The 19,088-nt window shown below is 49.5% G+C and overlaps 9 protein-coding genes across 19 annotated transcripts; 4 read left to right on the plus strand and 5 right to left on the minus strand.

The window, feature by feature from the left end:
• Window positions 1–2,816, minus strand: FVEG_06447 (hypothetical protein). The gene is made up of 2 exons (XM_018894827.1): window positions 2,337–2,816; window positions 1–2,254 (listed from the first exon to the last, which is right to left on the minus strand). The coding sequence occupies exons 1-2, from the start codon at window positions 2,351–2,353 to the stop codon at window positions 262–264; spliced, it is 2,010 nt and encodes a 669-aa protein (XP_018751965.1). The 5' UTR covers window positions 2,354–2,816; the 3' UTR covers window positions 1–261.
• Window positions 2,817–4,819: 2,003 nt separating this feature from the next.
• On the plus strand, window positions 4,820–6,517 carry FVEG_06448 (methylsterol monooxygenase). The gene is made up of 2 exons (XM_018894828.1): window positions 4,820–5,100; window positions 5,187–6,517. The coding sequence occupies exon 2, from the start codon at window positions 5,368–5,370 to the stop codon at window positions 6,148–6,150; it is 783 nt and encodes a 260-aa protein (XP_018751966.1). The 5' UTR covers window positions 4,820–5,100; window positions 5,187–5,367; the 3' UTR covers window positions 6,151–6,517.
• Window positions 6,317–7,379, minus strand: FVEG_06449 (hypothetical protein). Its single transcript, XM_018894829.1, has 3 exons — window positions 7,107–7,379; window positions 6,945–7,007; window positions 6,317–6,890 (listed from the first exon to the last, which is right to left on the minus strand). The coding sequence occupies exons 1-3, from the start codon at window positions 7,314–7,316 to the stop codon at window positions 6,657–6,659; spliced, it is 507 nt and encodes a 168-aa protein (XP_018751967.1). The 5' UTR covers window positions 7,317–7,379; the 3' UTR covers window positions 6,317–6,656.
• A 1,465-nt stretch (window positions 7,380–8,844) lies between these two features.
• On the plus strand, window positions 8,845–11,407 carry FVEG_06450 (hypothetical protein). Of its 10 annotated transcripts, XM_018894835.1 has the most exons (6): window positions 8,881–9,118; window positions 9,173–9,327; window positions 9,418–9,735; window positions 10,096–10,520; window positions 10,604–10,950; window positions 11,014–11,377. In XM_018894835.1, the coding sequence occupies exons 3-6, from the start codon at window positions 9,663–9,665 to the stop codon at window positions 11,081–11,083; spliced, it is 915 nt and encodes a 304-aa protein (XP_018751973.1). In that variant the 5' UTR covers window positions 8,881–9,118; window positions 9,173–9,327; window positions 9,418–9,662; the 3' UTR covers window positions 11,084–11,377. The 10 variants fall into 10 exon arrangements, with proteins under 10 accessions (XP_018751972.1, XP_018751969.1, XP_018751971.1 ...); XM_018894834.1 differs by having other exon boundaries at window positions 8,845–9,118; window positions 9,173–9,735; window positions 11,014–11,407; XM_018894832.1 differs by having other exon boundaries at window positions 10,604–11,377.
• FVEG_06451 (hypothetical protein) lies at window positions 11,278–14,133 on the minus strand. Its single transcript, XM_018894840.1, has 4 exons — window positions 13,756–14,133; window positions 13,379–13,699; window positions 11,612–13,332; window positions 11,278–11,562 (listed from the first exon to the last, which is right to left on the minus strand). Exons 1-4 carry the CDS (start codon window positions 13,931–13,933, stop codon window positions 11,533–11,535), a joined length of 2,250 nt encoding a protein of 749 aa, XP_018751978.1. The 5' UTR covers window positions 13,934–14,133; the 3' UTR covers window positions 11,278–11,532.
• A 229-nt stretch (window positions 14,134–14,362) lies between these two features.
• FVEG_06452 (hypothetical protein) lies at window positions 14,363–15,057 on the minus strand. 2 transcript variants are annotated; one of them, XM_018894841.1, is made up of 5 exons: window positions 14,978–15,057; window positions 14,860–14,916; window positions 14,764–14,808; window positions 14,628–14,712; window positions 14,363–14,574 (listed from the first exon to the last, which is right to left on the minus strand). In XM_018894841.1, exons 1-5 carry the CDS (start codon window positions 14,978–14,980, stop codon window positions 14,546–14,548), a joined length of 219 nt encoding a protein of 72 aa, XP_018751979.1. In that variant the 5' UTR covers window positions 14,981–15,057; the 3' UTR covers window positions 14,363–14,545. The 2 variants fall into 2 exon arrangements, with proteins under 2 accessions (XP_018751979.1, XP_018751980.1); XM_018894842.1 differs by having other exon boundaries at window positions 14,373–14,574; window positions 14,764–14,802; window positions 14,978–15,047.
• A 92-nt stretch (window positions 15,058–15,149) lies between these two features.
• FVEG_06453 (hypothetical protein) lies at window positions 15,150–16,349 on the plus strand. The gene has a single exon (XM_018894843.1). The coding sequence runs from the start codon at window positions 15,295–15,297 to the stop codon at window positions 15,856–15,858; it is 564 nt and encodes a 187-aa protein (XP_018751981.1). The 5' UTR covers window positions 15,150–15,294; the 3' UTR covers window positions 15,859–16,349.
• Window positions 16,350–16,584: 235 nt separating this feature from the next.
• On the plus strand, window positions 16,585–18,548 carry FVEG_15861 (hypothetical protein). The gene is made up of 5 exons (XM_018905087.1): window positions 16,585–16,790; window positions 16,904–16,930; window positions 16,987–17,035; window positions 17,091–17,106; window positions 17,175–18,548. The coding sequence occupies exons 1-5, from the start codon at window positions 16,763–16,765 to the stop codon at window positions 17,469–17,471; spliced, it is 417 nt and encodes a 138-aa protein (XP_018751982.1). The 5' UTR covers window positions 16,585–16,762; the 3' UTR covers window positions 17,472–18,548.
• Window positions 17,601–19,006, minus strand: FVEG_06454 (profilin). Its single transcript, XM_018894844.1, has 5 exons — window positions 18,823–19,006; window positions 18,643–18,658; window positions 18,462–18,546; window positions 18,224–18,370; window positions 17,601–18,166 (listed from the first exon to the last, which is right to left on the minus strand). The coding sequence occupies exons 1-5, from the start codon at window positions 18,833–18,835 to the stop codon at window positions 18,032–18,034; spliced, it is 396 nt and encodes a 131-aa protein (XP_018751983.1). The 5' UTR covers window positions 18,836–19,006; the 3' UTR covers window positions 17,601–18,031.
• Window positions 19,007–19,088: the final 82 nt, after the last annotated feature.

The following is a 19,088-nucleotide window of genomic DNA, read 5'->3' on the forward strand; positions in this document are numbered from 1 at the left end:
CTTTCGTGATGTCAACATGCTGGCATCAAGCTTGTATGCTGATGGCGACACAGAGTCGTTCCTGGTACTAGGATATTTGGTAAGTATACCACTACAGCTCCAGAAGGTCCATCGCCAAACAAATAATTGTATGCATCTAATCATGGCTCGTTTATGCAATCTACCTATGTGTATAAGTACATTGGTGTTGTTTTACCTGCCTAGCAAGGGCTAGTATACATGCTATCGTTAGACCTGTGACGAACACCTTTCATGGCTGGCCTAGTGAAGCCATCTCGCATAAGCCCAACGAATGCGCTCCAGCGCCCTGGTCTGCAGCTGAATACCCTTCATGTTTGACAAATCATCGAGATCCTCAAGGAACTCCCTCGCAATCTCACGGGGCATGAGCTTATCAACGAGGTCTCTCAGGATATGAACTTCAGAAAGCAAGAGACCGTGGTCCTTGTAAGAGAGAAGATTGGTCTCTGTAGGTCGGGCCTCAGAGAGGATACGGTCGATGTTGCGGAGAACACGGATGGCTTTGCCGGCTTTGTGGGTTTGGCGCTGGCCAGAGCGGCCGCCAAAAACACCGCGCAGATACTGGAACATGCTATAAGAGACGAGGACACCAGGAGTAAGACCAACGAAACCAAAGACAAGCTCCTGGCTCTTGAGAAGGGAGTCGATGCCAGTCATGGCGACCTCAAGGTCAACCTTTGTCTTCTGAACCTGAATGAGGAGTGATCGAACAAGATCTCCACGAATAGTGCCCATGAAAGGGCTTCGCAAATCCTTCTCGAACGCCCGGAGTACTGGAGTGACGTCGCCTTCGGCAACCTTGTGTCGGATGTCAGCAACTTGAGTCTCGGTCAAGGTGCTACCGGTTTCATTGGCAAAGTGAGGCTTGTCGAGGGCAAAGTCAACAACCATACGCTCGAGACTCTCACGGTCTGCCTTAAGACTATCCCTACTCATGATGGCGATCTCGCTGGTCTTGTCATGTCGAATGGTTGAGATAATCTTTGACGTGGGTTCGATAACCCAGTTAAACCAGAAATCACGAACAGTTTCACCAAATCCAACGAACCACTCGATGATATCGGCCTTCCGGTTGACCAGTATACGCAAGACAGTTGTCGAAGAGAGGAGACCAATAATCGCAGGGAGCCAATATCGGATTAGGGTGGATGGTCGACCATTTTCCTTGGCCAGGGCGTGCATTGCAGAGAGATGTTCAGGGAGAGATTTGTCGATAATGGTGAGCAGTCGTCGGGCTAGAATGGCTGGACGATCCGCGGTGTTGCTGTCTTCGATGTGAACAGAAAGTTCAGGGTCTTCCTCGACACCAGCAAAAACCTTGTCCTCAAAATCGCTAATATTGACGTCGAGAGTAGAAACTTCCTTTAGAACCATATCGATAAGCGCAACACTACGTTCCACGACGCCCTTCAGATCGTGATGGTCCTGAAGCTCAGCCTTATCATCGTCGAGGCCGAATTGCAAGCCTTCATCCATCAATACACCCAGTCCACTTGCCGTTATCTCACGAAGTTTCTTGAGCTGTGCCTGTTTGCGTCGTGCTTCGGATCGAGATAGCGCGACAGGCGACAAAACTCTTCGCTGAATGTTGGCAATTGATCGTTCTCGGATACTATCATGCACGATACCATAAAACTGCGTCCACTGCTGCGACAGACTTGATGTCGTGGAATCCACGAGTTCACCTGGGGCATGATGAAGAGAACCAGCTTGAACGCGCAACTTGGTTGCAGTGTAGACTTCTTGAGACCATGCCCAGACACGCAAAGGCGAACTCTGAACAGCATATAGGCTGCTGTAGGAATACGAGCCTAAAACATCATCCCAGTACCAGATGTCATCGTTGAGAGGTACAATTTGATCCAGGAGTGTGTTGAGAACAACGCCATGGAGTTGAATGGTGGCCTTACTCACAAGCAGCCACTCAAGCTCATTCTCATAAGGGCTTTTGGCCTCATCGCCTGGCTGTGTCTCTCTCACTGAGAGGTGGGCAGATGCAGGGATATCAGATGATATGAGAAGATCCCTGATGCGCCATGCCGGCAGAAGAGGTTGCGAGGATGATGTAGTGCTTAACGACTGGATGGTACGGAGCAAGTGATCAAGACGCGGTGATGAGAAGGCAGCAGCTACAGCAAACCCATGCTCTTCGGTCTCTGACTGATCATCCTCTGAAGCAACTTCGGATAAAACTGGAAGACGGTCAAGGTAGGCATCCAGCCGCCGTACTTGACTATGAGCAGGGTTAGTAACTCGACGGATTATGTAAGGTGAGGGGCAATAGTAGCAGGGCCCGGGTGTTGAGGTTGACGAACTCGGAGACAAGCGTCATGGTAGGACCAAGGATGAACTTGCTTAGATCTGGTAACGACAAGGCTGGTGTGTGAAGCACGGCATCTGTCAGCAGCAGCCGAAGTTGCAGAGAGCAACTTTAGACCGGGGATAACGCGGAATGAGACCGGACGGCAGCTCCGAAAAATCGGTGGAGAGCTCGGCGAAAGCCCCGGGGGTGACAACGACGACGAAGGCGGCGCCAGCAGCTTCTCGGCCGGATGATGAGCGCCAAGTCACGGGGGCTCGACGGAGAATTCGGAGCAGGGCTGCGCAACGGGCACCGGGGCGTCGAATCGCGTGTGAATGGAAGCGAGACGAGGGTAAGAAGTGTGAGTGTAAGCTTGAGCTTGAGCTTGTACCTCAAGCTCCAAACACGAATGCGGGCGGGAGATGAGCAAATGTGGGGAACGTTTATCGCATCATGCCACACGGATCAGCTCAACCCGGCTCCATACATGAGAAGACAACCAAAAAACGTTGCAAGATGCAGAGTTGAACTGGGATTGAATGGTTGCAAGGCTAACACCCGTTGTAATCATCAATTACACAGCTTTCCTTGCACAATGCATTGCATAATGATCTAACCACAATATGACGTTTCACAAGCTTGAAAATAAGGTGTGGTTGCTGATTAGAGACTTATTCGTATTCGGCAGCAGTTCACTTGAATCTTATTGCTGTCCAAAATGCGTAGAGGGAATGCCATGATCTACCTCTGTACTGAAGCTATGAATGTGTTCTTTGAGCATATGTTTCCAATACTAAGATATTCGAGTTTAATTCTCTATAAGAGAATTTAGAACCGCCATGCTACTTTGCTTCGATTGGCTTTGCACGTTAATAGCAAAATCTCTCTGCGCAGATACAAAGTGAAGTGAAACCCTGATATGCTTGAGATAAGTTGCCTGTTATAACCGCCGGCCTATCCCGGGATCCAACCCGATGGACCTAGCTTGTAACAGTTCCAGGACATAGCCCAAATATACAAGACGAAGCAAACACTGGCATAGAAACTGATAACTAAATTCGCCGACTAACCTAGACCCTAAAACGAAGACCGTTTTAGACGGCGCTGGCGTCGAGGTGTCATCGTATTCGGATTATGCTCAGATAGCGAGTACGGGGCACTAAACCTAAGCTGGAATGCATATGTACTTCATCTAAAGGCAAATGAACATAACAGAACAGTACAGTGAATACCAAGTCATGCAATCTTATGTTAAAAAAACAAATGTTTCAATAGTAAGGTGTCCGATTGGATGTAACGGAATACATGTGAAGAGATAATCGAGAGTCGCTGCAATTGCAACGACTTCATCATGCTAGCGAGAACGAGCGGGAGAGGCGTAGAAAGAACGTGCAGAACTTCTAAAAATCGAGAGCCGAAAACGAAAAAGAGACACGCCTCATGAGATCATTGGAACTGGGCGATTGGTGCAAGGGGCGGCTGATCCTGTCCCAGTAGATCGGTTGATAATCTGATACTTTGCCCCTGGCGCGATCAGCACTCTATCGATGAGTAACCATCTAACTCAGAAATTTGGCCGCAAAGGCCGCTTCTCAACCCGCTGCTTAGAACACACCACTTTCTGCAAATCTCTCGCGTCCCGGGAGAGCGCCATCCGATGGAGTTTTCACGGCAATGCTTTGTTTAATGAGGTCCTAGACTGAAAATCCCTGTGTTGAATGTTGCCACTTGATCCATACAGGACGCGTCCAATGTAAGAATCAGCTGTTGTGATTAGGACAGTAACAAGGGTGCTCCAGAGACTGAAACATGAGCACTCTGTGTTATTCTGTGTTACAGGAACCAAATCTACATCAATTCAATATCCGTAAAAGATGTCGCTCATGGGCCAATCACAAGTCGTGGCAATGGCCGAATTGGGTCTGATTTCGATCTTCACCGCTTTCAATGGCAGTGTGTAAAAAGAGATGGGCTTGTCCCCCTCAAAGTGTTGGACCCTGGACAAGGGACGAAAAAAGGACAACACCAGAGACCTCGAAATGATCTGAGAGTATTCCTCAAATTCCCGTGAGACCCCCGTAAAGTCGATAAACACACATACGATTCTTTTCAGGCGGTGACAATGCTAAAGCGATATGTATTCGCTTTGACTGGTGCAGAGGCATGTAGATGGACCCGGAAGCCGGGAGGACAAATTGATAGTGGTCTCATTCTGGAACCATTGCTTTCTTCCATCTGGTATCGCGCACAGACCAAACAAAAGCCCAGGGGTCCTGTGTCGTGAATGGCTGGCTGTCACAGGGCCTGGGAGATTCACATTACTGGATTACCATCTTTGGCTTACAAGGTTGTGTGAATGCTCTGTTGAGGCGTCGTTGCTGGTGCAATTTTCGCAACGGTACGTACCGAGACGGCGCAAGAGCAGGTGGTCCGTTTACTTTCTCTGGCAGTAAATCTCCGTAAAGTTAGTGAATTGAATGCTTGTAGTGGGCGTGTGGCCAGGCCAAGGCCCGCCGCCCACCATTTTGGATGGGACCCCCCTTAGAGATTCTCTGGGCCAGGCAATCGAGGAAATGATAAAACCTCCCCAACAGCCGCCGTCTGTTCTCCTTTTCACTCCGCCATCACCATTGTCAACACTCCTCTTTTAAAAAAGAGCCGCCTCTCCGACGACTCTTGACTGGACCCGGTGCTTGCTGGTGTCTTTCTTCTTTACCTAGAGGGTCCCCATTCAGTCTACTTTGCCATAAGTTTGCTAACTTCACCATGGATGCGCTGTGAGTAGCCTCCCTGATATTGCCATTCGAACACACCAATGTTTTGAACAGCCCCATCTAACATCATTTTTTTTTTTTTTTTGCAGAAACGCGACCACCTTCGCGTCCTTCAACCAGACCAAGGACTACTTTGTTGTCCTCGAGGAGGTCTCCAAGTACAATGTCCAGCTCAACATTGTTGAAAAGCTCTGGGCCGTACGTCCAACCCGATCCAACGTCGCGAAACCACAACAATACTAACATTAAACTCAGGCCTGGTATCTCTGGATGCAGAACGACACCCTCGCGACCGGCATCATGAGTTTCGTCCTTCACGAACTCGTCTACTTCGGCCGCTGTATCCCCTACATGATGATGGACTACATCCCCTATTTCCAACAATTCAGAATTCAGAAGCAAAAGGTTCCTACCCTTAAGGAGCAATGGGATTGCGCCGCCATCGTTCTTATCAGCCATTTCACCGCCGAACTTCCTCAGATCTGGTTCTTCCACCCCGTCGCTACCTACCTCGGTATGGACTACGGTGTGCCCTTCCCTCCCGTTTGGAAGATGGCTCTCCAGATCGCTATCTGCTTTGTCATGGAGGATGCTTGGCACTACTGGTTCCACCGTGCTCTGCACTACGGTCCTCTCTACAAGGCTATCCACAAGATGCACCACACCTACTCTGCTCCTTTCGGTCTCGCCGCTGAGTACGCTTCGCCCATCGAAACAGCTCTCCTCGGAATTGGTGTTGTCGGATGCCCCGTTGTCCTCCTTGCCATCACTGGCGAGCTCCACCTCTTCACCATGTACACCTGGATCGTTCTCCGTCTTTTCCAGGCCATCGACTCTCACAGTGGCTACGACTTCCCTTGGAGTCTGCGACACTTCCTCCCCGTCTGGGCCGGTGCTGCCCACCACGATCTTCACCACGAGAAGTTCATTGGCAACTACGCCTCCAGCTTCCGCTGGTGGGACTACTGCCTGGACACTGAGGCTGGTGCCGAGGCTCACAAGCGCCGTCGCGAGAAGAAGCTTGCTCAGATCAAGGCCAAGAAGGCGCAATAGAGTGCTGCAAAGAAAGCCTGACACGACGACAGATAATCGATTGCGGTGAATCGAGTCCGACTCAGGCATTTCACGACCGGAATTAAAATGAAGGGGGTGTGGATCATGAAAACTTAGACTGTTCGCAAACCGGGCATACGTTGTCTACGTCGCTTAACTCGCGGCTCGAGCATTCGCATGGCGTTGGGGATGTTTACCAAGAACGACTTTTTACGCTTGTATATAGAAACTTGCCCCGGAGAGGCTTTAGACATATTTAATTATCAGCATCGTTCGTTGACTTTCAACCATACCATGACCGGTAACCATCTATATGTATGACATGACACCTGGTCATGATCGCAGTGACGTAGTGGCGCAGTTGTCGGAGTTTATCATGATGATACACGCAGCCACATGGGCTCGTAGATACGTTTCTAACAAGCTGGATGCGTAATTGGAAGAACTGGCCGAATTCTGCCCCGGATGAATTCATTTCGCATCATTTCAGATCAGCCGTACCCTCTCTATTTCCTCTTGGGGGTACAGCAGTCTCCTGCTGCCCCAGCTGCGCGGTCCGCCAACCCGCGAATAGCACAGCTCTGGTCTTCCGTTTCGGCCGCAACTGGGGCGGTCGGCTCCGGAGGTAGCTCACCTAGTTGTTTTGCGAGAGCATCACATTCGGCAGCCATGCTTATGTCCTTGTCCGAGAGTCCAGCTGGATTATGGGTTGTCCAGCGGACGAAGGTTGTGTTATAAACCTTGAATGTGGTTAGCTGCATGATAGTTGACGTGCAAGCTGAAGAAAAGTTTACATTGGACCATTCGGGATGGTGGTTCTTGATTTTGCATTGTAGAGATACTCCTGTCATGAAATCCTAAAACTAGTTAACTCTGATGGAACTCCTCAACGTCCGTACTTCATGGTGGTTCAACTATTTTGAGTGAATTTCAGTATCACCCTCTCAATGGCTTACCCATGTCTTTGCAAATGTCTTAAACTTGAACTGTCTCTCTAAGGCAGCACCATCCTTGGTAAGTGTCCATCGTCCACCCTCGGAAGTGAGTGCTTTAAGCGCAGGCGTGACGCTCGCAGCATCAGTGCCAGCAGAGAATTGCGGTTGAGCCATCGTCGAAGCTAGACGGGAAAGAGATGAAAGACGATGTGAGATATGAGAAGGGCGCATTGTAGGGCGACCGAGGGATGAGGTTGTAAGTGAAGGTGGGCTGGAGGATGAGGCTGAAAGGATTGATCGATGAATGGCGGAAGTGGTCCAGATTATGAGTACTTCTGACATAGAGCGGGACTGGCCGCGGCATAAGTATCCACTAACACATCATATATCCAGGTCAACTAACACCGAACAACTTCAAATATGTAGGGTCATGTCTTCTTTTACTGCCATCTGAAGCTAGGAATGAGAAGTAAATTCTCGAAACCACTATCAATTGAATGATAATTTGATTCTAAGTGCTTAGCCGCCTGTGTGCTGTCATACACTGATGGTCCCCGAGCTCTGGCTCAACAATCTCACAACTTACAGGGACTATCAATGTGCACTAATGTGCAATTCTGCGTATTCGACCAGAAGAGACTTAGCCCAGGCCAACTCAGAGGTTAGGACAGGCAAGCCTCATCAGCCTAGACGCAAAAGTGCTCAGTATGTGATACATGTCCATGGCAATGACCAGGAAATGAAGCCGAGCTAGTGCAAACGCTGCACACCCTCACTGATATTAACAAGCACCTATAACGGTTGAAGAAGCATTGGTAATTATATCCGCCGGTTCTTTTTATATCACAGTGGGACGATCCATGAGCTTGAGAGCTCGACCAAGCTGGATAAGTCGTATATTTGATCGTTTGTAACTTGACACTGGCCGGAAGAGTCGGAAGTGACACCAACATAATTGGACATAGCTCTTGAGATGGATAAATTTAAGCGTCTTGGCTGTTTAACAGCATGAGGAGATCGATCTGATGTTTGAAGTCTCATAGGGGCCAGGCAGGCAAGAATGTGTCGCTACCCAGCAGGCTTAGGTAGCATATTCTGACATGGCGCGGAATTGTCAAACAGATACACGTTTCGCCCTTTCATGATCGGTGGCCCCGAGAAATCATCAGAGACCTGTGTTTGAGATGAAAGTAGTGAGACCAAAGAGGAGTCATCGAGCGAATGGAATAAGCAGTCCTCAGGGAGCAAGAAAACACCGAACCTACCTAGCTATAGGGTGTGAAAATAAACATAGTAAATAGTTACCTAAACTAAGACTAAGTTTACCTAAGTATTTTTATTACCTAGGATCAAGGTCCTGAGTTTTATTTCCTCCCCTAGGCAGTGTTGTGTGGTGTTGTGGTGTTTATTTATTGGGTCGTATATTACGAACAAAGCTCCGTCGTTTTTTACTAATTAATAGCCTGGGAAAACAACTCTACACCGCACAAAAGTAGCTTAGCTCGATTTGTGGTTATGCATGATTTTACCGCAAGATTCGAGGTCGTATTATGTGGTTATACGCCATGAATGTCAGATGGAAAGGACCCCGAAGTCTCGAAAGCCAGGACTTTCCAGAATAGGACTTTTATCTCGCGAGTGGGGTCGCAAGCTCACGAGGAAGGTGCATGACTGGCATGGGCGGGTGCATGCATTTGATGCCTGAGGTGGTCCAAGCTCCTTGCTTCTCTTCCAGTTCTGCTCAGGTTTGGTTCGCTGACAAATATTTTCTCTGCTGCAACAACGTTCCCCTCTCCCCATCAGTCAGCAAATCCATCCAATCTTTTGGCTTAGACCCCGTCGTTTATTCCCATCGCGGCCAGTATCAGAAAGTTCAGAACTACCAGTGTCGGGGTAGAAGGGAAAGAAGTAGAAGAAGGAAAACCGAACAGGACTTTTGACTGGTTATTGCCCGGACTCCGAATTCTCCTCAACTGAACCGGCTTCTTTGTACAGTTTGCGCGTCTTTCTCTGCCCTTCAAATTAAGAACACAGTAAATATTACCTGTTGAAACGGGCTCCTTGACTTCTAATACAGGATATAACAGCGGTCCGCGTACATTCTTGGGGGGCATTTCCCGCACCAGCCGCAGAAATCGTCGTCAGCACTTACGCTTGCTTCAGGGAGCAAGATAAATTCGATCCTAGCAGAACGAGGAACGGCTCCGAGCTCCGTCCGCACGTACGTACAGTACCGTACTACGTAAGTAACAACCGCCGTCAGAGTTCGCGGGACGAGCAAGCCAAAAACAGAAGCGAACAATCCAAGCGAGCGATAACCAAATCGTTCTAGCTCCTCCAGGTTTAGACTCGTCTAGTTGGTCCAGCAAGCGGAGAGAAGAAGCCTCCCCGGCCCAGCCACGCCATTTTCCGACTTGATCACCACTCACAGTCACACTTGAAAGGTCCCGGATCCAGGTTACATAATCCGTCATCCATCCGCCGGAACTCTCTCTTCACTCGTCTCTGTCAGTCAGCGTCAGGTCCCCCCCTCGTTGTAGTAATCATCATCGCCCGCCCTGGGTCATTGCTACTTGGATGCTGAGTCAGACTCTCCTTCCCCCGAGCTCAAGCATGCAGAACTCCTCAGCCAGCGGCGCCAATAATCAAGGTTAGTCAAGACAACTCTTCTTCTCTCTTTTCCTTTCCTGTTTTGCTTTACCTATTTCCTTGTCTGAGCGCGTCTTGGTTCTTGATTTGGACCTACAGCTCTGTCTAATATCTACACTATACTACGCCTCACTTGGGCCTTGGTCCATCGCGACTTCCATAGAGCTCCTTGCATCTGTCTACTATTTGAATGGCATCCTTGTCGCGTCATTTGCGCAATCCCATATACAATACACTTAGAGGTTCTTGTCCTCAACAGTTGGATCCGATATTCGTTTCAACCACCTCGGCTTCGCGTCTGGTTCAATTACTGTTGACGTAGGTGCTGGGTGCATTGGCTAACACCGACCCCTCCACATAGAGCAGCATTTGCGCGCACAGCTCGAGCTCCTGAAGAGCCACGACGCGACAGGCTCATCCTCACCCACTCCCCCTGGACCTCGTGAATCTCGACCTTTACAGCCCGCTCCTGCGCGGCCGGTGAATGGCTTCGATCACTTGTCCAGTCCCCAAGACCAACATCGAGTTCTAGCCACGAAAAGCGAAGTTGAAGCTCACATTCATCCTGATCTTCGCGCGCGAGCCAACCACGCACCGACAGGAAGCATGATGCCCATTGTTCCTCCATCTGGACATAGTCCAGGCGCATCTGCTGGCCCGTCAAGCGCTGCACTTGCTCCAGCGCCCCCAGCGCCTTTGTCGGCAGACGATCATATGGGAGACGGTCGCAAAGCAAAGCGGGAGCTATCCCAATCCAAGCGCGCAGCACAGAACCGAGCTGCACAAGTAAGTCACCTGATGATGACTCGTTGACTGGCGCCATCGCATCATCTTACAATTGAGCTCCTGGGCTAACGATTCATCAACAGAGAGCATTCCGACAACGAAAGGAAGGCTACATAAAAAAGCTGGAGCAGCAGGTACGCGATTTCACGGAGATGGAACAGTCTTTCAAGGCAATGCAGGCGGAACATTACGCGCTTCGGGAGTATGTCGTTCACTTGCAAACGCGGTTGTTAGAGACGTCAGGCGACTACCCCCCACCCCCACCGAACGTGAACCTTACTCCTGCTCAGCCAGCATCGGCTTCAGCTATAGCAGCTCCTGCTCCTCATGCCGAGCCTGCGCCCAGTAATCCAGCTGCAGGAACACCTTTGGAGGCTGTTGCGCAAGCCGTGGCTGGCCTTGCGGCTCAGGAGCAAATTGAGCGTCAAAGGTATCCCTCGCCGCATTTCAAGGCTGAGCCTTTCAAAGTTGAGCCCAGTGCTGAGGATACAAGGACTGCTGATGAGATCAACAAGCAATTGCAACACTCGGAAGAACCCCAAGCACAACAACCAGCGGTCTAGAGAACCGCATGATATCCATGTGCGCGGGGCTCTGCAACTGTTATTATGGCGTTAAGGTAGTGATTGTCTTGATTCAATATTTATAAAGAGAGGGGCGTTCGGGGCTATTTATGTGAAAGAAAGGCTCCTCGATCATACCATGTAGGCTTCGCTTGGCGAGTCCTATTTACCTGGGCTGTCATGTTTACGGATGATATCACCAAGACGGTTATACTTCGTTAGTTCAGATACTACTCCTGTAATAAAAATAAGTGTCCCAGAAAACACATTTAGTGTGGAGCAGCTGCCTGACGATTTTGCTTGAAAGTGTCTATCGTGTTCGCCTGTGGCATCTTTTTACTCTTGACAAGAGATTCGTGATTAAGGCAACATGTAAATTATTCTCATACCCCGAACCGCTCCTAATAAAAAAGCTCGCTTTTGACTCCGGGTTTCCATCACTATGCAATTCAAGCATACGAGTTACCCATGTCGTGTTCCTATACATATTAGTAAGAGCATGCCGCTGTGGAATAGATATGGACAAACCTTGATGTATTCTGGCCCCTTTTCTTGGTACTCTTCTTTAGAGATTTTTGCTGACTTCCAAGCGGATGTACCCACCCATCCAGCCGCCCCCTTCCAAGCATCTAATAGGGCGTCTTCGGCACGACGGACAGTCAGTGGTGAATCAGCGGGGAGGAGAGAACGAAGACCCTCGCGAACACGATCATCAAAGTTCTTGAATAGAGTGTTACCGCCTGTCAAAAAGACGTCGCGAAGGAAGTCATCGCGGTTAGGGACATTGCCGAGACGCTGGTTGAGGATATCACCGGCTATCTCAACGATGCCTGACTGGTCGACACCAGCAATGGAGGGGCGAAAGACAACCTCGGGAACACGGATTCGCTCAACGTTGAGGTGAATTTGGTTGAGCTCGGCTTGTGAGGAGGGGTCGAAAGGTCGGGGACCTCGGGCAAAGGCGTGCAAGAGAGACTTGGACCAGTCAGACTGGGCTTCGTGGGTGTGCTCGTACTCAAAGTCAGGATCGTAACGTAAAAGGTCCTGCTCTAGTGACTTGAGAGTCGAATGGAGGTCTTCCTCCTCATGCTCGTCATCACTGTTGTCACCAACGGCGATTTGGCGGTAGACACCCCAGTCATCATCGTCAGCACCAAAATTGTCATCATCACCGCCACGTCTTCGCTTCTTGGTCGGATTGTCCGATGCGAGATTGGCGATACTTTTCATACGAATCTGAGAGGCGAGGGATTTACGGTTGCCCAGGTCCTGCTTTAGTCGCTCTCGTTCCTTCATTTTCTGCAGCGTCTCAGCACGTCGTTGACGCTTCTCATCGAGCCAGTTCTCGAGGTCATTCTCTCGTCGTTCAGTATCGGCGCGCTCTTCCTCAATGACACGGGCCTTCTCGGCTTCCTTCTCTGCCTTCGCACGTGCTCGAGCCTCGTGGTTGGATTTGAGGAGGCGCTGTTGACGCTTTTGCTTGATCTGGGCCTCATCAAGCTGGTCGTCGGGGATGTCAAGAAGATCGAAGTTAGGTTGTTCTTGCTCCTCCTCTGGATCACCACCAACGTCCTTTGTCCGGGCCTTCTTGATGGCCTTCTCTAAATCTTTGATGATCTTTTCCAATTGGTTCTCATCTTTAATGTCGTTGCTGTCAAGTTGACGCCGAATCTCTTTCTTGGTCTGATCTGTGATGTTTCGTTGCAATTGCTTGTAATATTCCAGATCTTGCTCCTTCTTCATCAGTTTCTCCAGGCGCATCTTAGCTGCCTGTTGTTGAAGTCTTCGTCCACTCTCTTTCTTGCGCTCCGCTATCCTGGCCAGCTCTTCTTCACTCTTCTGTACGATCACTTCTTCTGTGAAGGGATATTGTATGACAATATCGCGATCCTCGAGCCCTGTCCATTCGAGATAATTGGCGAGCTCGTTGTCATAGTCCCGAGATACGTAGCCATGGTCCCGTAGCATGTGTTCTGCCTGTGAGACGTTAAGCTTCCCAGCGAAGGCCGGGTATTTGAGTCGAATGAGTTTGAGAAGGTATTCGGCGTTGTGATAGCCTCCCCAGTTTAATCGTGTGGCTTGTCCGAGTAAAGCTTTCGAGTTGTATACAGGAATTACATGAGTGGAGGTGTATGATGACGAAACCACGAGACCAGTCTTGCCCTTGTTGTGTCGGTATGAAAAGAGTGAGTCGATTCCGTAGGCTAGCGAAGGCGCGCCGTAGCATTCGAAGATGATTTCAGTCATAGCTAAGAACCTCAGTATAAGCTTGCGGGAAGGAAGCGTTCCACGTACATTTTCTTGAGTAAGGGAGATTAGCAACAGCCTCTGTCATGACAATTGGCACTTCAATGGCACCGTCCGCATCATTCATGCCAAGTTTCAAGAAAATGTAATCGAGTACATGCTCCATCACATCCCAATTACTGACAATTCCTGTACCAGCCTCGAAGGCGCCTCGGATGTGACCTCGCGCGGTCGTGTCGGCATAGCAATCCGAGCCAGCAAAAGAAAAGGTCTTGCCCAGTTTTCGGTCGCGGTATTTGGCCATAATCGGAGGGATGCTGAACCTTGGCTTCGAATCGAAAGACCAGCCGGCGCGCACCGCAGACGATCCTAAAGGCGAAATGTCAATTGCTAGCCATTGCAAACCCCTTGCGCTCGAAGCTCACCATTATCAATGACGATAGCAGCGCTATCAGGCTGCTTCAAAGCGCGTTCGCGGCCATCCTTTGTAGGTTCGATGTAATTCTCGAAGCGTGTCTCCTTGACGGGGAAGATCTTGGCGGAAGGATATGTCTTTTGTTCGGGCGCCTTGATGGCGGGCTCATCGATGGCAGAGGGAGCCATGATTGCGAATAGGATGGTCGGATGGAGTTTACAGGTAATGGACAGAAGTCATGGCGGGAGGATCAAAAAAGTTTAGGTTGGTCGATGTCTGACTATAGTGGCCAATTGTCTGTCAGACTCGCAAAATACGGAGCTTCGTTGTTGGAAATTGAGAAGGTGTGAGGCTACAAGGCTGATCTAGGCCGTGTCATTCAATCCCGGGGATCCACTTACGCGACAATGCAAGTGACGGACTGAGAGACGGCACTGCCTATTGACCTCCAGCTCCCAGTGTGCCGAACAAGTTCAGAGATTGTAATGCCTTCAAAAGAAGCAAGTCAAGGCGCCATATCAAATATCTTCGTTGGCTTGCTCCAGTCACATATTCGACGATGCACTGTCAAGCATGGCCTGCCTTCATTTCAGACAGGTTTATACACAAGGTAATTTGGGCAAACAGTAGGCAGGTCAAGGTAAGGTTAGTAGGCAAGCTTGGTTCTGGTAAAGCAATCCTGCCTCGTGTCAAATTCCTTGCTATGTTGGAAGAGTTGGCAGTAAGTCATTATTTCATGTACAACCATGCGCCATCATCATAAATGCAAAAACTCCATCCTTAGCCACCCATGTCAATACTCAGTTCGGCGGCTTAAGGTTGTCCGTGGCTAACCAATATCATCAGCGGTCGCGTTCACATCACCATACGAAAAACACTTACCCTCCAGGTGAAATAGAACGTTCGATTGGTAGTTCTTGAACATTTGTGCAACCAATTCAACGTTCATGTTCTGAATGTTGATGTCCTGAAGCGGCTTATTAGTCATGCCATTGATGTGAAATGGGATTCTACTGACCTGAAGACTCTTATTCATAACAACAACAGCTTCGTTGAGCTTTTCCTGCATGCCCTTAGTATCCATCTCTTACGAATTCAGCTTCGCCGAACATACTACATTGGTAATGATACGGGAAAGCAGTAGGTTCTGCTGATGCTCATGAGGGGATTCCTATAAACGCGTCCGGTAAGGCTTCAGAGCGATATTTTGTCACAGTTCTCGTGAATCTTACCATTTCGGCGGGCTATCGGGTTTAAAGTGATAAAAGGAGCGCTTGAGGCAGTATTCCTTGTTGGCAGAGTGCTCTGTTTGCTTTATGCCATGTTTGGGCATCTCTGTGTATGTCAGAGCTCCAGGCTAGGAATACGGTGAAGCACGGCAGAATCTCCAACGCGACAAGCTCATGACAGCGACAACCAAGAGAGACCTCAAGCCAAAGCACTTTCTCCTGCATTAATCACCGATTGTGAGCAAGTCTATAAAACCGCTGACACCTTTCGAACCGAATTTCATAAATTTTCAATACCAGCTACCCAGAAACGAGACACAATGGCCGCCCCAACCGAGGCGCAAATCGCCCATCAAGAGCTTATAGAGAAGCTTGACATTCACTCCACCCATAAGAACTTCCGCAGTCCGACCTGGAAGCCCAACCAGCGTCGAAACAAGAACCTCAAGGCGATCGTCGGTGATGCTTCCCGAAGAGAAGCCTCAGCTCTTGGCACGCCGATGGACGCGAGTGGTATTGCTACACCAGCCGATGATGGACTCTCAACAAGCGGTACAAGCACGCCAGCCACCGAGAGCGGCAAGGAGCCCCCAAATCTGGCGCAAGCATCACGAAACCTGTCTAAGCTTGTCCTCGAGAAGAGCCTCAAACCGACAGGTGGTGTGTCGGCTCCAACTGCCACTTACACAAACATCGAATCGGCACCATCACTCGCGCATAACAAACATTACTGTGACGTGACTGGACTACCAGCTCCTTACCTCGATCCCAAGACGCGACTTCGCTACCACAACAAGGAAGTGTTTGGCCTCATTAGGACGCTACCTCAGGGTGTGGCAGAGCAGTTCCTTGAGGCTCGTGGTGCTCACACAGTCCTTAAGTGAGCATGGTTCTCAAGTTTGGGATGCTCATTTAAAGAAATTACAAAAAGCTTTGAGACTAACGAGGCCTGGGAACCTATCATACGGGGTTCATGCGAGGCATCACCAGACATATGCGTGTTATACAAAGATACCATTTTTAAGAGTACAATAGGAGTGTCCGACCAACAAAGTCAAGCCCCAACTATGCACCCTTAGCCTTTCGGCCAAGGGATGGCAATTGACGCTCCGGCTTAATCGTGATCATGAGCTTGTTCTCTGCCTAGGTCGACAGACTACCGAGAACGTATGGGGAAGAAACGAATCTCAGTTGCCAGGGCGAAGAACGCCTCTAGCCGTCGCGGCAGGGACAGGAAATCTGTCAGAAGAAATGTATAGCAAGCTGTTCCATAGAGTGAATCAAACGTATTGTTTCTCGACGACCTTCTTTTTCTCTGGCAAATAATTAAAACCCATTTGACAAGTGTTTAGTAGTTTGCACTGCAATCGTATTGGATTGCCGTAGGCCGAGAGCGTTTAATCGTGAACCGTTTCCAACTCTCACTGGAAGATGAAGAAAGATGCAAGTCTCGTAAAGTTGGTCCTCAGCAAAATTTCAAGACAATCCACGCTCGCCCACTTTCCCGCAGCACAGCCAATAGGTAGCCACGAAGCAGCCCCAGGCACCACCTAAGCCCCGTTTGGAACAGCCCTGTCAATCGCATGTAAACCCCTGGAACGTGTCCTCGAGGGAAGCAGAGCTGGTGACGAAAAATGGAAACATTTCAGTGATTTGGCATCAGTTATTTCTCCCTGCTCTCAATACCGCCCTTTTCCTAGTCGAAGCTTCATTGTGCGCTTTTGCCATCGAAGCCATCAGTACCGATCGAATTTATCAATCAAATCAGCGATACACAGAACCGCAAACATGTCGATGTGGTTGACAGATACTCAAAGTACGCCTTATCTTACACTGGCACGCGAGTTGCGATCATAAGCACTGCAACGATGCGCTACCCCTTGGGCAAGAGATTGCTCAATATGGACGAAAGCTGACCATTTGCGATAGAAATTGGAGTTGTTTTCTGCTCCGGCGGTGCGTTTGCGCCTGCGATTGCGTGGTCAAGATATGGAGGCTGACGTTTAGTCTAGGAGGCTTCTTCCTGATAGGAGGCGTCATGCTATTCTTCGACCGATCTATGTAAGTATTGACAGACTCAATCATCTAGCGTTTCTCTTTGCTGACTTCTATTCAGGCTTGCTATGGGAAATGTATGACAGCCCTTCCTTTCCTCTATCATAGCGAACGAGCGATTGCTAACGACCAACGTGCGAAACAGATCCTCTTCCTTATTGGCTTGACAATCATCATTGGACCTCAAAAGACACTTCTCTTCTTCGCCCGAAAGCAAAAAGCAAAGGGCACAGCGGCATTCTTCCTAGGCCTGATCCTGATTTTCATGAAGTGGACCTTTATCGGGTTTATTATTGAAGCATACGGCATAGTGGTCCTGTTCGGAGATTTCCTGGGGACAATTGCTGGCTTTGCGCGAGGCTTGCCTGTCGTAGGGCCGTATATTGGAATGATCGCCGATAGGATAGGCCTTGGACGACGAAACGCCGAGCTTCCCGTTTAGATGCTCCTCTGAGTCTAGCAGGCACTTTTGTGCATCACCCGAACGAGAACAAGATTCATCACGTGTAAAAGGCATTCGACGACACACGTCTAACAAGAGTTGAATGGCGGAGTTCAAGAGAAAATATTGTGTGGGAATCGGCGTTAACGGCATAAAGAACTATCATGAGTACCTATAATAAGGTGGACAAAGTACTGTACATCACGGATACGAGCGGAGAACAAACGATAAAAGCAGTTTTAATGGAGTCGAGTTGGCTGACATTTGATGATCATTTCAAATCTGGCATACAGGTGACAGGTTCTGGAGGGCACTCGGATTGCCTATATGCAGAATCGTGTAGAAACAAACTCGTCCGACCGATTTTTGGTCAAATAAGGAAAATGTCCTCCCCCTGGTAACACACTCGAGCTCATAGCCCAGTGCTCTAAAACAAAGGCGCTCTTCTCGGCATAAGCTCGTTATAGCTGCGTTGACTGTCCGCTCCACGGACAAACAGCGTTTCCCTGGCGCTTCTCATAGTTGAATCCGTCCAGACCCTTGCCTCATACGCTGAATGTCTAATATCCTGACTTGACGAGGTAGTCGGCAAGACCTTCGACGGTAGAGGTGGCGTTGCCAGCGACCTGGGCCTCACCATGGTGGCCGATGACGATGGCCTGGCCAGTCTTCGCAACAGCAACACCGAGGCGGCCCTGTTGTGATTAAGATGTTAGTCAAAGGAGATGGGATTCGTGAATTGGGCGTCGTACCGATCGGGCGTAGATACTCCGGTCCTCGGCTCGGGCCATAACGTAACGCTCGCCAGCAATGTAGAGACCCTCAGCGAAAGCCTTGTCCTTGGCAGCCGAGTCACCGCCAACGATGGCAGATATGGCCTTCATCTCCTCGGGCTTGAGCTATAGTGGGGTTGCAAGGTCAGTTTTGTTCATTAACGAGGGGCTAGCCCATCGATCCGAGAGGTCGAGTCGGTGAAGGAGGGTGCCGTACCTGGAGGTCAGGAGAAGAAGCCCAAGCGCTGTCGCCCGCAGCACTGATGATGGCGCCCTTGTCAATATGACCGGAGCCGACAAGGCTATCGAGACGAAAAATGTCAGCATTCGATCGGTATTCGTGCCGGAAAGCATGATCAAAGGTTATGATCAAGACTTATGGGATCGATTGTATATACCTTGAGTCGATGTATGCTATATCGATGGAAAATTTATCATGTCAGCTTTTTTGTCCAACTTCAAGTCAGGGTTTCGAGATAGAGGTATTTGGAGGCGGTGATGAGGAACAAGGAGGATGGCGGGGGAGGGGAAATCGATAGCGGGACGGTGTAGGATAGTAGAGACAGTGAGAAACTGACCTTGCCACGACATAGTGATGCGAGATGTGTGAAATTATAGGAACTAAGTGGTTGCAAGTAAGACGAGAAGGATGAGAGTTGCGACGCGAGGGCAAGAAGGTTTAGAGGTGAGGTTTGTTTTGGCGGGGGAGGTTGTCGACTGCTCTGATGTGGTGATTCTTTGGAGCTTTGCCCCTCCAGGCCGCCATGAGTCCCCGCCAAAAAATGTTATCAAGCTCCAATGCTGTCCAATGAGTATTGGATACTTTTGTCGGTGACAGTTCATC

Source organism: Fusarium verticillioides, chromosome 2 (genome assembly GCF_000149555.1).
Source record: "Fusarium verticillioides 7600 chromosome 2, whole genome shotgun sequence".
NCBI lineage: Eukaryota > Fungi > Ascomycota > Sordariomycetes > Hypocreales > Nectriaceae > Fusarium > Fusarium verticillioides.

What these genes read in the sequence shown, in the direction of transcription:
- FVEG_06453 (XM_018894843.1), top strand. Translation starts at nt 15,295, where the DNA reads ATGGCCGCCCCAACCGAGGCGCAAATCGCCCATCAAGAGCTTATAGAG.
- FVEG_06454 (XM_018894844.1), bottom strand. An exon ending in CTTCTTCTCCTGACCTCCAG is followed by an intron (nt 18,371 to 18,461) that starts GTACGGCACCCT and finishes ACCCCACTATAG; the next exon opens with CTCAAGCCCGAGGAGATGAA. An exon ending in GGAGTATCTACGCCCGATCG is followed by an intron (nt 18,167 to 18,223) that starts GTACGACGCCCA and finishes TAATCACAACAG; the next exon opens with GGCCGCCTCGGTGTTGCTGT.
- FVEG_06452 (XM_018894841.1), bottom strand. An exon ending in CCCGTATCATTACCAATGTA is followed by an intron (nt 14,809 to 14,859) that starts GTATGTTCGGCG and finishes AAGGGCATGCAG; the next exon opens with GAAAAGCTCAACGAAGCTGT. An exon ending in CGTTCTATTTCACCTGGAGG is followed by an intron (nt 14,575 to 14,627) that starts GTAAGTGTTTTT and finishes GATATTGGTTAG; the next exon opens with CCACGGACAACCTTAAGCCG.
- FVEG_06451 (XM_018894840.1), bottom strand. Translation starts at nt 13,933, where the DNA reads ATGGCTCCCTCTGCCATCGATGAGCCCGCCATCAAGGCGCCCGAACAA. An exon ending in TGCTATCGTCATTGATAATG is followed by an intron (nt 13,700 to 13,755) that starts GTGAGCTTCGAG and finishes TTTCGCCTTTAG; the next exon opens with GATCGTCTGCGGTGCGCGCC. An exon ending in TCTCCCTTACTCAAGAAAAT is followed by an intron (nt 13,333 to 13,378) that starts GTACGTGGAACG and finishes TGAGGTTCTTAG; the next exon opens with CTATGACTGAAATCATCTTC.
- FVEG_06448 (XM_018894828.1), top strand. Translation starts at nt 5,368, where the DNA reads ATGCAGAACGACACCCTCGCGACCGGCATCATGAGTTTCGTCCTTCAC.
- FVEG_15861 (XM_018905087.1), top strand. Translation starts at nt 16,763, where the DNA reads ATGTCGATGTGGTTGACAGATACTCAAA. An exon ending in GTGGTTGACAGATACTCAAA is followed by an intron (nt 16,791 to 16,903) that starts GTACGCCTTATC and finishes CATTTGCGATAG; the next exon opens with AAATTGGAGTTGTTTTCTGC. An exon ending in AGTTGTTTTCTGCTCCGGCG is followed by an intron (nt 16,931 to 16,986) that starts GTGCGTTTGCGC and finishes CGTTTAGTCTAG; the next exon opens with GAGGCTTCTTCCTGATAGGA.
- FVEG_06449 (XM_018894829.1), bottom strand. Translation starts at nt 7,316, where the DNA reads ATGCGCCCTTCTCATATCTCACATCGTCTTTCATCTCTTTCCCGTCTA. An exon ending in AGACATTTGCAAAGACATGG is followed by an intron (nt 7,008 to 7,106) that starts GTAAGCCATTGA and finishes AACTAGTTTTAG; the next exon opens with GATTTCATGACAGGAGTATC. An exon ending in ACCATCCCGAATGGTCCAAT is followed by an intron (nt 6,891 to 6,944) that starts GTAAACTTTTCT and finishes ACCACATTCAAG; the next exon opens with GTTTATAACACAACCTTCGT.
- FVEG_06450 (XM_018894831.1), top strand. Translation starts at nt 9,663, where the DNA reads ATGCTGAGTCAGACTCTCCTTCCCCCGAGCTCAAGCATGCAGAACTCC. An exon ending in CAGCGGCGCCAATAATCAAG is followed by an intron (nt 9,736 to 10,095) that starts GTTAGTCAAGAC and finishes CCCTCCACATAG; the next exon opens with AGCAGCATTTGCGCGCACAG. An exon ending in CACAGAACCGAGCTGCACAA is followed by an intron (nt 10,521 to 10,603) that starts GTAAGTCACCTG and finishes ATTCATCAACAG; the next exon opens with AGAGCATTCCGACAACGAAA.